Source organism: Sphaeramia orbicularis, chromosome 2 (genome assembly GCF_902148855.1).
Source record: "Sphaeramia orbicularis chromosome 2, fSphaOr1.1, whole genome shotgun sequence".
Taxonomy (NCBI): domain Eukaryota; kingdom Metazoa; phylum Chordata; class Actinopteri; order Kurtiformes; family Apogonidae; genus Sphaeramia; species Sphaeramia orbicularis.
Window position 1 is genome coordinate 20912281 of NC_043958.1, and position 14794 is coordinate 20927074.

The 14794-nt window shown below is 37.9% G+C and overlaps 1 protein-coding gene across 2 annotated transcripts; it reads left to right on the forward strand.

The window, feature by feature from the left end:
- Positions 1-4292: 4292 nt before the first annotated feature.
- LOC115435581 (SLIT and NTRK-like protein 5) lies at positions 4293-9765 on the forward strand. Of its 2 annotated transcripts, none has more exons than XM_030158097.1 (2): positions 4293-4420; positions 6088-9765. In XM_030158097.1, the coding sequence occupies exon 2, from the start codon at positions 6146-6148 to the stop codon at positions 8762-8764; it is 2619 nt and encodes an 872-aa protein (XP_030013957.1). In that variant the 5' UTR covers positions 4293-4420; positions 6088-6145; the 3' UTR covers positions 8765-9765. The 2 variants fall into 2 exon arrangements, with proteins under 2 accessions (XP_030013957.1, XP_030013966.1); XM_030158106.1 differs by lacking the exon at positions 4293-4420 and adding an exon at positions 4998-5438.
- Positions 9766-14794: the final 5029 nt, after the last annotated feature.

Consider the following 14794-nt stretch of genomic DNA (forward strand, 5'->3'; position numbering starts at 1 on the left):
AACTTGATAAAACTGAAATGTCTTAAGAAAAATAAGTGCAATTGTAACAATATTATGCCTCAACTTATCTTTCATACAGGTGCATTATGGATCGGACCTACAAAGACACTAAACACGTAGTAATAGGCAGAAAATTGTTAAAATTGTGTTTAATTTTCTTTAGACCAGGGGTCTCAAACTCATTTTCTTTCAGGGGCCACATTCAGCCCGATTTGATGTCAAGTGGGCCGGACCAGTAAAATAATAGCATAATAACCTATAAATAATGACAACTCCAAATTGTTGTCTTTGTTTTAGTGCAAAAAAACCCATTGAATTATGAAAGTACTTGCTTTTATAAACTATCCAAACAAAAAAACAAAAAAAAAAATAACCTGAAGAAACTGAAATTTCTTAACAGAAATAAGTGCAATTTTAACAATATTATGCCTCAACTTATCATTTCTATATGTGCATTATGGATCAGATCTATGAAGACACTAAACATTTAGTGAGAGGCAGAAAATTATTAAAATTGTGCTTAATTTTCTTTAGACATTGCAGGTTGCTCATATTTGTTCAGGTTATTCACATTTTATTGTTACAGGATAGTTTGTAAATGTAAATATTTTCATATTTTAATGTTATTTTTTTGCATTAAAACAAAGACAAAAATTTGAAGTTGTCACTACTTATAGGCATAGTGTAATATCATTTTTTTTCACATCGAACCAAGAAGAAAATATGCAGTCATTATTTTTTGTAGACTATTATGCTGTTATTTTACTTGAGATTATAATGGTCTGTATGTGAAACCTGAACTAAAATGAGTTCAAGAGCCTTGACTGTGGAATTTTTGCACTTTTGTTAATTCATCCCACAGGCCGGATTGGAACCTTTGGCGGGCCGCATTTGGCCCCCGGGCCGCATGTTTGAGACCCCTGTTTTAACGCAATTTCAGACCATCGTTCCCACATTTGTGAAAGAAAAGCATAACACTTTTTGGGTATGGGAAAGTCTGTGACTAAACTATCAAATCTGATAAAAGTTATTTAAATGCTGAGCCACACTAAAAGAGGAATGGATTGGAATCGTAAAAGAAATTAACCCTAACTCTAATTTCTGGTGGAAGACAATCCTCCATTTTGATACAGCAGCTCCTCAATGTATACATCTACAATAGAATGGGTTTAAACCCAGGGGAATATTAGCGTCAGATCTACTTCGAAACACTGTCTGCACATGACAATACATGGACTTTACAGGTTCTATCAGTGGAACATTTATAAATCGGTTTATAAATGTACATAAACCAATATATATGTGGAATAACACTTTATCATCAGCAAACCAGTACTTTTTTCATTCGTTTTCCAATTAATCTGATAAAAATGCGTAACATTTAGCACATTTAATCCCTGAGGCAGATCATTTCTAAAAAATTGTAGACCAAAGTATATGTTAAATGTCTCTATGCTGTATTTTTGTTGTTAAAACATTACGTTTCAACCATGTACTGTATATGGTTTTGAAATTTTTCTAGCATGTTAAGAATGGAAAGAAAGTAAACAAGAAAAAAGAAAAATTTCAGCAACCAAATATCAAATATTTTAGGGGTGCTGGAAATCAGTGTAGGGGTGCTTCAGTACCTCCAAAAATGGGCAAAAAATGCCCATGCTCGAAAGGTTATTTCATTTCATAAAGGAATGTTTTAACTCCTACCCCCTTGCAACTCTGTTACAAGGGGTAGTGCCAAGGGGTGAATTGGGAATGGGCCTATAGTTAACCCTTTCATGCATGACTTATGAGAACCTTAGGCAATATTTTTTTTTTTTCTTGAGTGTTTTTATTCCCCCTTAGACATGAAAAAAACAATGTGATTGATTTTTTTTTTTTTTTCATGGAGTTACAAAAATGTCCATGCATTTAATTTTTGAAGTAAAGAAACGTGTGTTTAAAACCCAATATCAGAAAGTACGGAAGAGGATTAGAGCCACTGGAAAAAAATACAATAAACTAAGGTCCAATATGTATTTATTATTATTATTATTATTATTATTATGAGAAAAAAAAAAAGTCAGAATTCTGAGAAAAAAATCAGAATTCTGAGATTGGTCAGGGTTCTGGAAAAAAAAAGTCAGAATTCTGAGAAAAATTTCAGAATTCTGAGATTAAAGTCAGAATTCTGGAAAATAAAAAATAAAATTATGAGTTTAAAGTCAGAATTCTGAAAAAAAAAAGTCAGAATTCTGAGATTGAAGTAAGAATTCTAGGGAACAAAAAAAAGGCCAAATGTGGCATTTAAAGTCAGAATTCTGACTTTTTTCCTCAGAATAATGAGATAGATAGATAGATAGATAGATAGATAGATAGATAGATAGATAGATAGATAGATAGATAGATAGATAGATAGATAGATAGATAGATAGATAGATAGATAGATAGATAGATAGATAGATATTATACCTTTTTTTATTTTCCAGTGGCCCTAATCCTCTTCTGTAAGAAAGTGATATGAAAACAATGAAATAAAAACATTTGTAATGCTGCTACTCTGATGTTTTCTCACATTTTAACATATTCTAATGCTAGTTATTACTCATTTCATGGAGATAAAATGCAAAAAAAAAAAAAAAAACAACTTTTGTGTCTAACAAAAAAAAAAAAAACAAGAGGTTTACACTCAAACATGTTAGTGCAGATCAGGTTTATCTAGAACAGTGCATTTAATTTACAGTAATGGTCTGAATGTCAGTGTATGGGATGGTGCATAAATGTCCACTGTGTTGGTTGATATGGAACTAAAACAACAAACAAAACCCATGAATATACAAAAGAACAGCTGGGGAAGAACTGTCCACTGGAGTGACCAGTATGTATGAAAGGGTTAAAGAAACCAAATGGATGAAGTGCTGCAGGGCAGGTTTGTTAATACATGAAATTATTCCATGCGGTATCTTTTGTTTCTGCAAACTGCATTGTTAAAGCAGGTATTCAGATCAGCACTGAAACATGTCCCTACTGAGAGGAGGGGGGGAGGGGGGGGGGGGGGGTGTACGTGTATGTGTGTGTATGTGTATGTGTGTGTGAACAATCTGCTGGTAATGAGAGCTTAGAATTCTTCAATCATTTGACGGCTGTTTTAAGGAATATCTTTCCAGACTGAATAATGAAGAGACATGATGAATCCAGGATGAGTGTCAGACCAATATACATCAACCCCCCCACCCCCCCACACACACCCCAATAAATCAAAGGCTTTTTGAGAAATGCATAGAAGTATTATTATTATTATAGCCCTATAATAATAAAAAGAAAAGCTCTGCCTGTCCACTTGTGACTTTCAAAAGCAGGAATATATGACAACTGGCTTGGTTGGAAAAATAGTTCCAGCTCTGAGTGACAAATCAAATAGTTATTGCTGTACACGACTTACAAAGTGCAGTCTGAAAATGCGGGCCTGCCAAGATGCTTTTTTCATCATTGTGCTGCCCTCTACGGGCCTTCTTTCACCCTCCCTCTTCCTTTTTCCCTACTCCCTCCCTCCCTCCCTCACCTCCTCCACATTACCATACCCTTTAAAGAGTATTGCACGCAATAAATTGCTTTTCATTTCCTCGCCGTGACAGACCTGAGATTGTTGGATTTATGCATTTTTACCAGTGATTTCGACTGTCATACTATGGTAATTGTTTCATAATACGTCCATCGCTGTAGGGGATGCGCTTGTTTGCACCAACCAAGATCAAGTTCCACTGGTTGAAACGTTAGTGAGAAGACAAAGCTTGTGTATATACATAGGATATCTTGTGACCGATGCAGAACTGGAGAAAAGCTATCGAATGATTTTTTTTTTTTTTTTTTTATCTGAGGTGAGAGCTGATATGCACTGATCTCCGGGTCGATTTTTGGACAGTCTGGGCAATTGAAATAAAGAGACCTTGGCAGATCTATACATAAACTGGTACAAGCCGCACTACTGGCAGCAGACAAGAGGATTCGTGCTTTTTTCTCCTCAGCTTCGTCAGTGCGCATGGATGAAAGTCACAGTTAAAATGCATGCGGCAAGTCTTGTCTGATGTGGGATTACTGCGTTTTTATTCGACCAGTTTTCTTGACCATGTACGAACTTTGGTTTTGGCTCTTTTTCCGAGATGACACTGTTCATTTCAATTGCTGCTGGAAGAATACAGGAGCCCGTTTTACAGCGCTGGCGTGAATGAGACTGTATATGTGCTCCTCGAAGCCTGGTTTATGGAGTTAAACACCGAAGAGACTTGACTTTAAGGATTTTTTTTTTTTTTTTTTTTTTTTTTTAAACAGCCGGCGGAAGGGCGGACGGTGAAATCACGAAATCCATGTTTTCACTGAGGATGGAGAAAAAAGAAGAGATACAGCCGTGATTTTTCGGGATGCTTTGGCGTTTACCGGGATCATCACGGTAAGAGGACAATGATTCCTTGTGTCTGTTTCTGTTTCTGCGTCTGTGTCTATAAGCGTATATGCTTTGACATTATGGGGAGCTGTCCGCGGTGCTGAAATCTCTGAAATCTCCGTTTAGTTACATTGATGAAGTTGATCCGGATTTAAGATGCTGTTGAGCAAGGTGTCTGCTGCTGCATAGCAAATAACAAGCATAGAGCCTGCATTTTTTTTTTTTAATGCTCAAATACATCATCACAGTTTTATTCGATCCAAATAATTCACCCGCTGCCTCCGCACGAGCAAGTTATCTCTATTATATCCGCAGGAGACGCACGTTTCTTTAGGTTATGACAATAAACTTAAAAAGTGGGTGCAGTTTTTTTTTTTGCAACATATGCTCCGATTTGAGGGGGGGGTTTACTGGGGTGATGTGTAGTATAGGCTTTGTGCTCTTTTTAAGGAGCGCACAGACCTAAAGTGTGTGTAGGGTATATGTGTGTGTTTGATGGCGTGTGCACGCGCGCTCACGCGTCAGTGGCTGAGAGAGAGAGAGAGAGAAAAGAGAGAGCGAGAGAAAGAGAGAGAGAGAGACTGAGATCTGTAACCTTCTATATAGCGGATGCCTTACAGAATACTTGATTATAGAATTATTTACTCCCCGTCAAAATGCAATTTCGATCACAGATTCGCCATGAGATCAACGCCACTTGCTTATTTGCTTTTGACCAACTCCTCTCATTTCTTTTTTTCGCCCGTGGGCAGAAGAAGGGCTGCGACTGTCGCCTTGTAGGCTGATATCCACATTTTTTTTTTTTTAAAGCACAGATCGGATTTGAAGATGAACATTAACTGCTTGTCTTAGTCGCAGCTGTTATTTATTTATTAAAAAAAAAATAAAAAAAATCAACCCAGGATTGTTTCAGTCGTGCCAGGCGAATATATCCCCCCCCTTTAGTCCTGATGTTGTTTGCACGGAGGTGGAGAGAAGGGAGCCGACAGTTTCCCCACTGTTATCAAGTCGTCGGGTATGCGGGGTGAGTGAGAAATCTTTATCGTAAGGAGATAGGAGTTCAGATTTTAATGTTACTTCAGGAGAAAAGACTGAATGAAAAAGAATAGATCTGATACGTCAGCAGAGACAGATGTGTTAAGAAAACACATCCTCTTTAAAAAAAAAAAAAAAAAAAAAAAATCTTAATTCTCAAGGGAGTGAGTTAGTAAATGACCAGATCTATCAGTATCAGTCTGCACACGGTGGATGTGGATGGTGAAGCTTTTCTTTTTTTTTTTTTTTTTTTTTTTTTCCACCCCTTCACAAGATGGATTGGAATTCAGGCGAGCGATCAGAAATGCGCAGTGGCCATCCACATCGGGTAGTTGTTTTATCAACTTGATAATATTATCGCTAAAGTATGCAGTGATTAAAGATTCATCCCAAGCGCTTGTTTTCAGTGTCAAAGCCAAAATGATGCCGACATAACACATCTGCATAATGAGCAAACATTAATAGGCCTACTTGTCTGTGCTTGTGTGTTTGTTGTGACTGTCTAATATTTGTTCGTATGTGCTTGGATCTTTTATCAGTTGTTGTTTTGCGTTTGTAAATGTAAGCCCATGTATCATGTGTGTTTTTTTGCCATGTATAAAAACAGAACTCGTCCTTTTTTTCTTTTCCCTCCTTAGATGACACCTCATACTGGTACCGCACTTGAGTGAGCTGGGGCATCCTCTCCCAGGAAAAATGCATATCTGGATCCTAAAAATAATCCTTCTGATTGCATCATCTCTGAGGCTGATCGAGATGTATGACAATTATGGGGAGATCTGTCGAAACCTTTGTACGTGCGAGGAGAAGGAAGGGATCCTGACGGTGAGCTGTGAGAACCGGGGGATCATCCGACTGACAGAGATCAGCCCGGTCCATTTCTCCATGTACCACCTCCTGCTGACAGGGAATCTTCTGAAGAAACTGTCAGTCAATGATTTCATCAATTACACCGGAGTGACCATCCTGCACTTGGGTAACAATGATATATCTGAGATAGAGTCAGGTGCCTTCAACGGACTCCAGGGATTAAAACGATTGCACCTGAATAATAATAAGATTGAAATTCTGAGGGATGACACCTTTGCAGGATTGGAGAGTTTGGAATATCTCCAGATTGATTATAATTACATCACCAATATAGAGCCCAATGCCTTGAGCAAACTACACCACATGACAGTCATGATTTTGAACGACAACTTACTGTCCTTCCTCCCTTCCAATATCTTTCGGAATGTTCCGCTAACGCACTTGGACTTAAGAGGGAACCGGTTAAAAATGTTCCCCTATGTCGGCCTCTTGGAGCAGATGGACAAAGTTGTGGAATTACAACTGGAGGAGAATCCCTGGAACTGTTCCTGTGAGCTCATTGCTCTCAAGGCTTGGCTAGAGAGTATAGCCTATACAGCTCTAGTGGGAGAAGTGGTTTGTGAGACGCCATTCAGGCTCCACGGCAGGGACTTGGATGAGGTGTCCAAGCAGGAGCTCTGCCCAAGACGGCCCACAGAAGATACAGTCAGGCCTGCACCCCCGAGCAGCACCAATGGATATTACCAGACCACACCTGCTGCTGTCACAGCTTCCGCCACTTCCTCGGCTGTGTTTAGGTCGTCTTCTAGGCCTACCAAGGGCACGCGGCAATTTAACAGAACTAGGTTAAAGCCCACTTCGCGAATACCAGGAGGTAACCCTTACAACTATGGCCCCATCATTGGCCCCAAATCTCCTGTGCCTTTGGACTGTCCCACTGCCTGCACATGTAATTTGCAGATATCTGAAATCGGGCTAAATGTCAACTGCCAAGAGAGAAAGATTGAAAGCATTTCTGATCTAAAACCCAAGCCATACAATCCCAAAAAAATGTATCTCACTGGAAATTACATCCCTGTAGTACGGAGGTCAGATTTTGTCGATGCCACTGGATTGGATTTGCTTCACCTGGGAAACAACAGGATAACTCTGATCCACGACCGAGCTTTTGGGGATTTAACCTACCTGCGTAGGCTGTACTTAAATGGTAATCTCATGGACAGGCTTACAGGAGAAATGTTCTTTGGTTTGCAGAACCTGCAGTACCTTTATTTAGAGTACAACAAAATCAAGGAGGTTGATGCAGCCACTTTCCGTTACCTTCCTAATCTTCATCTGCTTTTCCTCAACAATAACCTACTGAAAACATTACCTGGGGGTCTCTTTTCCGGTCTTTCACTGTCTAGGCTTAATCTGCGCAACAACAATTTTCAGAACCTGCCTGTGAGTGGTGTTTTAGATCAGCTCAAGCTGCTGGTGCAGATAGATCTCTTTGAAAACCCCTGGGACTGCTCTTGTGACATTGTAGGGATGAAGATATGGCTCGAGCAGCTCGGCGCAGGCACTGTGGTTAACGAGGTGGTTTGTGAGACACCCAAACGCCACGCAGGAATGGAACTGCGCTCCATCCAGTCTGAGCAGCTCTGCCCGGACTACGCCGACGCTTACGTCTCACCTACTCCCCCTACGGATGAGCCGTTAGACGTCCAGACAGTCACCACAGAGGCCCCTCAAAAGTTCAACACCCCCACCAGCACCGTTCCCCTCTCTGTCCTCATTCTTAGCCTCCTGCTTGTTTTCATCATGTCTGTGTTTGTAGCTGCGGGGCTTTTTGTGGTAGTGATGAAAAAGCGTAAAAAATCACAGAGCGACCGCACCAGTACCAACAATTCAGACGTCAGCTCTTTTAACTTGCAGTACAGTCTCTACAGCAACCGCTCTGGCCCTAAAGTCAAAGCCCCGGCAGGTCACGTCTATGAGTATATTCCCCATCCGATGGGTCACATGTGTAAGAACCCTATTTACAGGTCAAGGGAAGGGAACACAGTGGAGGATTACCGCGACCTCCATGAGCTGAAGGTCACATATAGGAGTCCGGATGAGGAGAGGGAGAGCAGTACGATGAGGAGTCCTTCTTACAGCGTTAGCACCATCGAACCACGTGAAAACCCCTCCCCTGTCCAGGATGCAGATCATTTCTTCAGAGGCATACTTGAGCCTGATAAGCAGTCCCCGCATCAGTCCATCCCATCCATCCCAGCGGGTGCCAATTTAGAGTACAAGTACACGGGACCTGTGTCGTACACATACAACCCGAATTTTGATGTCAGACGTCAGTTCTTGCACCCGGAGAGGATAAGAGAAACAGTGCTCTATGGCACAGCACCCAGTACTGTTTATGTCGAGCCCAACAGAAATGAGTATTTGGAGCTAAAAGCTAAACTGCAGTCTGAGCCTGATTACCTCGAAGTTCTTGAGAAACAGACCACCTTTAGCCAGTTCTGAGCAACAGGATCGTTAATGTAATGAAGCATTTTGTCTCTTGACCCTCCTTGAAGCAGCGGCTCAGTTCTTAGGGTGCCTTGGCACAATGCAAAACAAGCAAAAGCGAAGGAGTTAACATGGGGTGTGCCGAACAGTCTTATTCTTATTTCTGAAACATGACATTACAGGAATGGATACAGCTTTCTGAAACAAACATGGATGAACAAAATTGCTCTACTTAACTGATGAAGCAAAATCTATTTTTCTATGGTGAAGATCAAATAACACACAAAAATGTAAGTGTACAGGTAAAATCTTACCCAACTTCATTTTCAGGAATATAACCATACATAAGATATATTGTGAATCAGAAAAGAAAAATGTTTATAAAATCACTTCTGGACAAAAACACTGTACAGCAGATCATCGAAACTGTGTAGGACTATTTTCTGCTGTAGTCTGTAAGTAAGTATTTATTGATATAATCTGCCATGTCTTTTCAAAACTTTTGATTCTACATCAATATTACCTGTGTCATCATACTCCATGACCCTCTGGAAAGGCTTATGTTTGTAGTTTCATTTACTGTAGCTCTGCATTGTAAAAGTGGCTTTTTTTGGAAGTGGCACACCCCCAATGTTTCACAAAAGACTGCGTCATTTGAAGAAGATGAAAAAAAAAAAAGTGTCTTTGTATGCTTTCTGCACTTTTTGGAATTGGAAGGCGAGTTAGCCTTCAATGAGCTCTCATAAAGGAGATTATTATATTAAAAATGAATATGGGTATTCATTCTTAATATGTAGAATTGATATGTTATCAAAAACAAAATTCATAAATGATATTTGAAGTATTATTATGTTGTGTAATACTGATATTTTAATCAATGTAACACCTATTTTTATACAAGCATTCGCAAATTCTCTATCCCTTATCGATTTTATTTGTTTCGATTGCTTTGCACTTATTGCACTATATTGACCAAACTATGTTATTGTCATCAAATAAACATGATGTCAGGTTCATACAATGTGCTTATGAGGAAGATGAGGCTGTTTTGGTGGTAACATAAAGGTTGTTTGGTCCAATGTTTGACTTTTACACTTTTAGACGGGGGTGGAATGAATTTTAGCGAGAAAAAAAAAAAAAAAAAAGTGTATTTTTGGGCGGCCAAATGCTACTCGATTTTTGTCATGAAATGGCTGTTCTTTGGCTGAAAAGAACTGAATTGATCTCAAGTTGGCTGTGGACTCAATCATAGCAGATAAAGATACAGTATATATGCTTCACTCAAAGGGGCAGCCAGTGTCTCAGAGAGGATTGAAATCGATGTGTATCAGTCAATGATCATTATCAGAGGCTGTCCCTTTTTGCAATTAAATCATGACAACAGCATTCGACGTTGCTGCTTGCCAAGCGATAAGTTGTGATTTACATAAACATCATTGGAGACCACTTAAATATTAGAGAATTAAATGCTGTTTTAGCATTCTGACATAGCTGGTACGAACTTTGATACTGATGAAAAGTGCAGCTGCTGGATTAAAGGTTTGGTGTTTCAACCATTGCACTGCTAAATCTATGTTTTTAAAATGGTTTGTTTGATGTGTTCATATGTTTTCAAGATATTAAGAAAATGTTTTTAAAATGCTTTTTTTTTTTTTTTGTTCGGTGAATCTTTTAAGCACTTCTTTTGATCAACTAAATCCAGTATGCAAAGCAGGTCTATACAAATGCAACGGATGCTCTGTGCCACCATTTTCAGCGAGCAGCGAGCATCACCATTTAGGAATTCAATGTTCCTTTTACTGAGACAGACACGGATCTCAGCGGAAAGGAGACAAAACAACCTCAGCCATGTCAGACACCTTAATCTGTTCCCTGTTTTCTGAAGCAAAACAAATGATTTTGATCATGCTGAATTTATGACGATCGGAGACGGCGAATGTTAGCGCCGTCACTCCTCTGTCAGCTGTATTCTTGCATTTTGAAATCTTTTTTTTTTTTTTTTTTTTTTTAATTTCTGTGAGGTGTCTTTTCTCAATGAAAAAAAAAAAAAAAGAAAAAAAAGTGGAAAGTGAAACCCGGCCGGCTCAGGGTCTTTCATTTGTTGGAGCTCAGAGTGAGAACAGAAGGCACCATTTGGGAGATGAGGAATCCTGGAACCCAGTGTAACTGTGGATGTGTCATACATGTAGCAGGGGATGTGAATCATAGCCAAATGTGTGCTGTCGCCCAGCATTGCTAGCCTATGGGATGAAACAGTGTTGACAGTTTTTTGACGTGGATTTATTTATATATTTTTATGATGCCAATTAGGAAAAAAAAAAAAAAAAAAACAACATCCATGTTTTCCTGAAAATCCTTGATCATTTTCAGGTCTCAACATGGCCAGTTTATGTTTAAAAAACATTTATTTTCTACAAAAATCTGCAGTTTTTTTTTTCTTCTGTTCCTCCGAATATGATATTATTCAACTCATTTGGCTATGTTCTCAGAACTTGCTTCAGCACAATTACATAATCACTGAATCATGCATTCCAAATGGGTTTGTTTTTACTGTATATGTGTGTGTATGCATGGATATTCTTCCCTGCTGAGCTCCCAGCTGTTATCAGAAGTGTCAAAAGTATTCACATTTATTACTCAGGTAGACGTATAGATACTACGGTTTAAACAGACTTCTGTAGAAGCTGAAGCTTTTTACTCAAAAGTATAAAAGTACTGGTTTCGAAACGACTTAAAGTATAAAAGTAAATGTAAGGGGTCTTTAGTTCACTACCCACCTCCACAAAATACATTTTTTGAAAGGCGATAATGACTATAATGTTATATTAAAATGTTAGGGATGCACTAGGCTACTAATGAACGCATTTTAATCCAATGCAAATGTATTAAAGAACCATATATGTACACTACTGAGCATTAACGTGTTTCATGAAGCGGAAGATATTATAACTAATTGAATATAAGTATTGGAATAGTGCAAAAAGTCAGGTGAAATGAAATGAAAAAAAGATTAAGGAGGCTATTTTTAAACTGTAAGGACTAGAAAGTACAGATAATTGCGGGAAAATGTAAGGAGTAGAAGTAAAAAGTTGACTGAAAGCTGAAATAATGCTTTTAACTCTTTAAACCCTAAGCTTAAAATCATCCGCCTGGACTTTTTTTTTTCTTATTTTGACTCTAAAAACATTAGAAAATATGCTGTGAGTGAGTCTGTTTGCCCATTTTTCTAGAGCGATAAGAACTTTCAAAATCTACACTACCAATTATTTGGTTCTTACCAAGATTTTTTAAAAATTAGATTTAAAAGTGTTAGATAATTTAGTTCATTTTAAGAGTTAATTTCTTATTTTAAGTGTTAGCACATCTGTAGACATGCTTATTTCTAGATTCAACTACTTTAATTTGTGAAATCTTGTTAAGTGAAATTGTTTTTGCTGCATGGAAAAATATTTCACTACCTTTTTTTCTCAGATTTAGTGTTTTTATCTTGTTTTTAGACACTCCTTTTTTGCAGTGTAGCTGTCATTTACAATTTACTACATGCTATAATTCTGCTGAATGGCTGCCAAAACTTGATTATACAAACTGATAATTTAATCATTTTTTAAGTTCGATGTAGGCACTGGTATGGACGTAGATACAACTAAAATGTGAGATGATCCTAAGCCTAAAATGGTCCACCTGGACTTTTTTTTTTTCTTATTTTGACTCTAAAAACATTAGAAAATATGCTGTGAGTGAGTCCGTTTGCCCATTTTTCTAAAGCACTGAGAACTCTCAAAATCTACACTGCAAATTATTTGGTTCTTACCAAGATTAAAAAAAAAAAAAGAATTATTTTAAGTGTTAGCACATCTGAAGACATACTTATTTCTAGATTTAACAATCTTAAATCAAGAAATCTTGTCAAGTGGAATTATCTTGCTGCAAGGACAGATATTTCACTTGAATTGAGTTCCTTTTTCCTCAAATTCAGGGTTTTTATCTTGTTTTTAAACTCGACTTTCTTGCAGTGTAGCTGTCATTTACAATTTACTGCATGGTATAATTCTGCCAAACTGATATTTTAATGAAGGCACTGGTATGGACGCAGATACAACTAAAATGTGAGATGATCCTAAGCCTAAAATGATCCACCTGGACTTTTTTTTTCTTATTTTTCTACAAAAATATTAGAAAATATGCTGTGAGTGAGTCAATTTGCCCATTTTTCCAGAGGATTTTTTTTCCAGAACACTTTTTTTCCCAGATCTTTCAAAAACTAGCAGTCATTTACAATTTACTACATGCTATAATTCTGCTGAATGGCTGCCAAAACTTGATTATACAAACTGATAATTTAATCATTTTTTAGATTCGATGTAGACACTGGTATGGACGTAGATACAACTAAAATGTGAGATGATCCTAAGCCTAAAATGGTCCACCTGGACTTTTTTTTTCTTATTTTGACTCTAAAAACATTAGAAAATATGCTGTGAGTGAGTCCGTTTGCACATTTTTCTAGAGCACTGAGAACTTTCAAAATCTGCACTGCAAATTATTTGGTTCTTACCAAGATTAAAAAAAAAAAAGAATTATTTTAAGTGTTAGCACATCTGAAGACATACTTATTTCTAGATTTAACAATCTTAAATCAAGAAATCTTGTCAAGTGGAATTATCTTGCTGCAAGGACAGATATTTCACTTGAATTGAGTTCCTTTTTCCTCAAATTTAGGGTTTTTATCTTGTTTTTAAACTCGACTTTCTTGCAGTCATTTACAATTTACTGCATGTTATAATTCTGTCAAACTGATAATTTAATGAAGGCACTGGTATGGACGCAGATACAACTAAAATGTGAGATGATCCTAAGCCTAAAATGATCCACCTGGACTTTTTTTTTTTTTGTATTTTTACCCCAAAAAGGTTAGAAAATATGCTGTGAGTGAGTCCATTTCCCCATTTTTCCAGAGGATTTTTTTTCCAGAACACTTTTTTTTCCCAGATCTTTCAAAAACTAGCATTTCCAATTTACTGCATGTTATAATTCTTCTTAAACGGCTTCTTCTCCAGCTTCTAGTACAAGCATAAGTGAAATTACTGTAACGACCCAGTAAAACCTATAAAGCGCAACATCTCAGGTTTCAGAAACTGTTGGAATTTTCCCAATCGCACAAACAGTGACAGAGTTACATCCACCCGAACTGCATATGCGTCAGCGGTGACGCGTCAGGTTTTAAAGAGTTAATCAGCCAATGTTTTTTTTTTAAGTCTTAACACAAATGGAGGAATCAACAAGAAGGGTTTTCTGAATTATTTTATTTATAGCCTTTCCTAAGCAGTGTAGTCATCTTACATGTACTCCACCTGTGAAGTTGTAGAGCTATGAAATTCAGTTAGCGGGTTAAAACAGTAACGCCGATCCACTGGTCACCATCTGTATTCCGAAAAGGAGGTTTTAGAGGTGAAATATTTGAGAGTTTGTTGCCTCATGCTACACAAGAGCCCCCCTGATTTATGGCTAAACCCGTTGTGTGAATCTGATGTGTGGGTGATGCAACTCAAGGCGTGATATAGGTGCAGATGTAGCTGTCACACAAGTCTCACTCTTTTGCTCTTGACGCCAAATGCAGCAAGAAAAGTTCAGAAGGAAGTGTCGGAGTTTGTTCTCGGCTCCAGGCTCAGAAAACACAATGCATCTTCCAACTTCTTTGAGATAAAAAGGATAGGAGAGACAAGGATGGACAGTTTGTCCTCCGATATTCTCTTACACTTTGTGTTTTCACACCATTTCAGAATTAATCAGTGCAGAATGGAACAGTGCATGAAAGCCATCCAAGCTGCGCCGAGTGTTGGCTTCATCACTCGGCTATTTTCAGTACGCCGAGTTTAACTTACAGGCAGTTACTTGTGAGCTGAAAATACAAGGCTAATTAAAAAAAAAAAAAAAAAAAAAAATTGGATTTGAATTTGGAGACATTTGCTAAAAATTGTGTTGCGTCACGTATCAGATGGTGTTGGCAGAGTTTTGTTTATGATAAATAAAATCAGCGTGATGCTT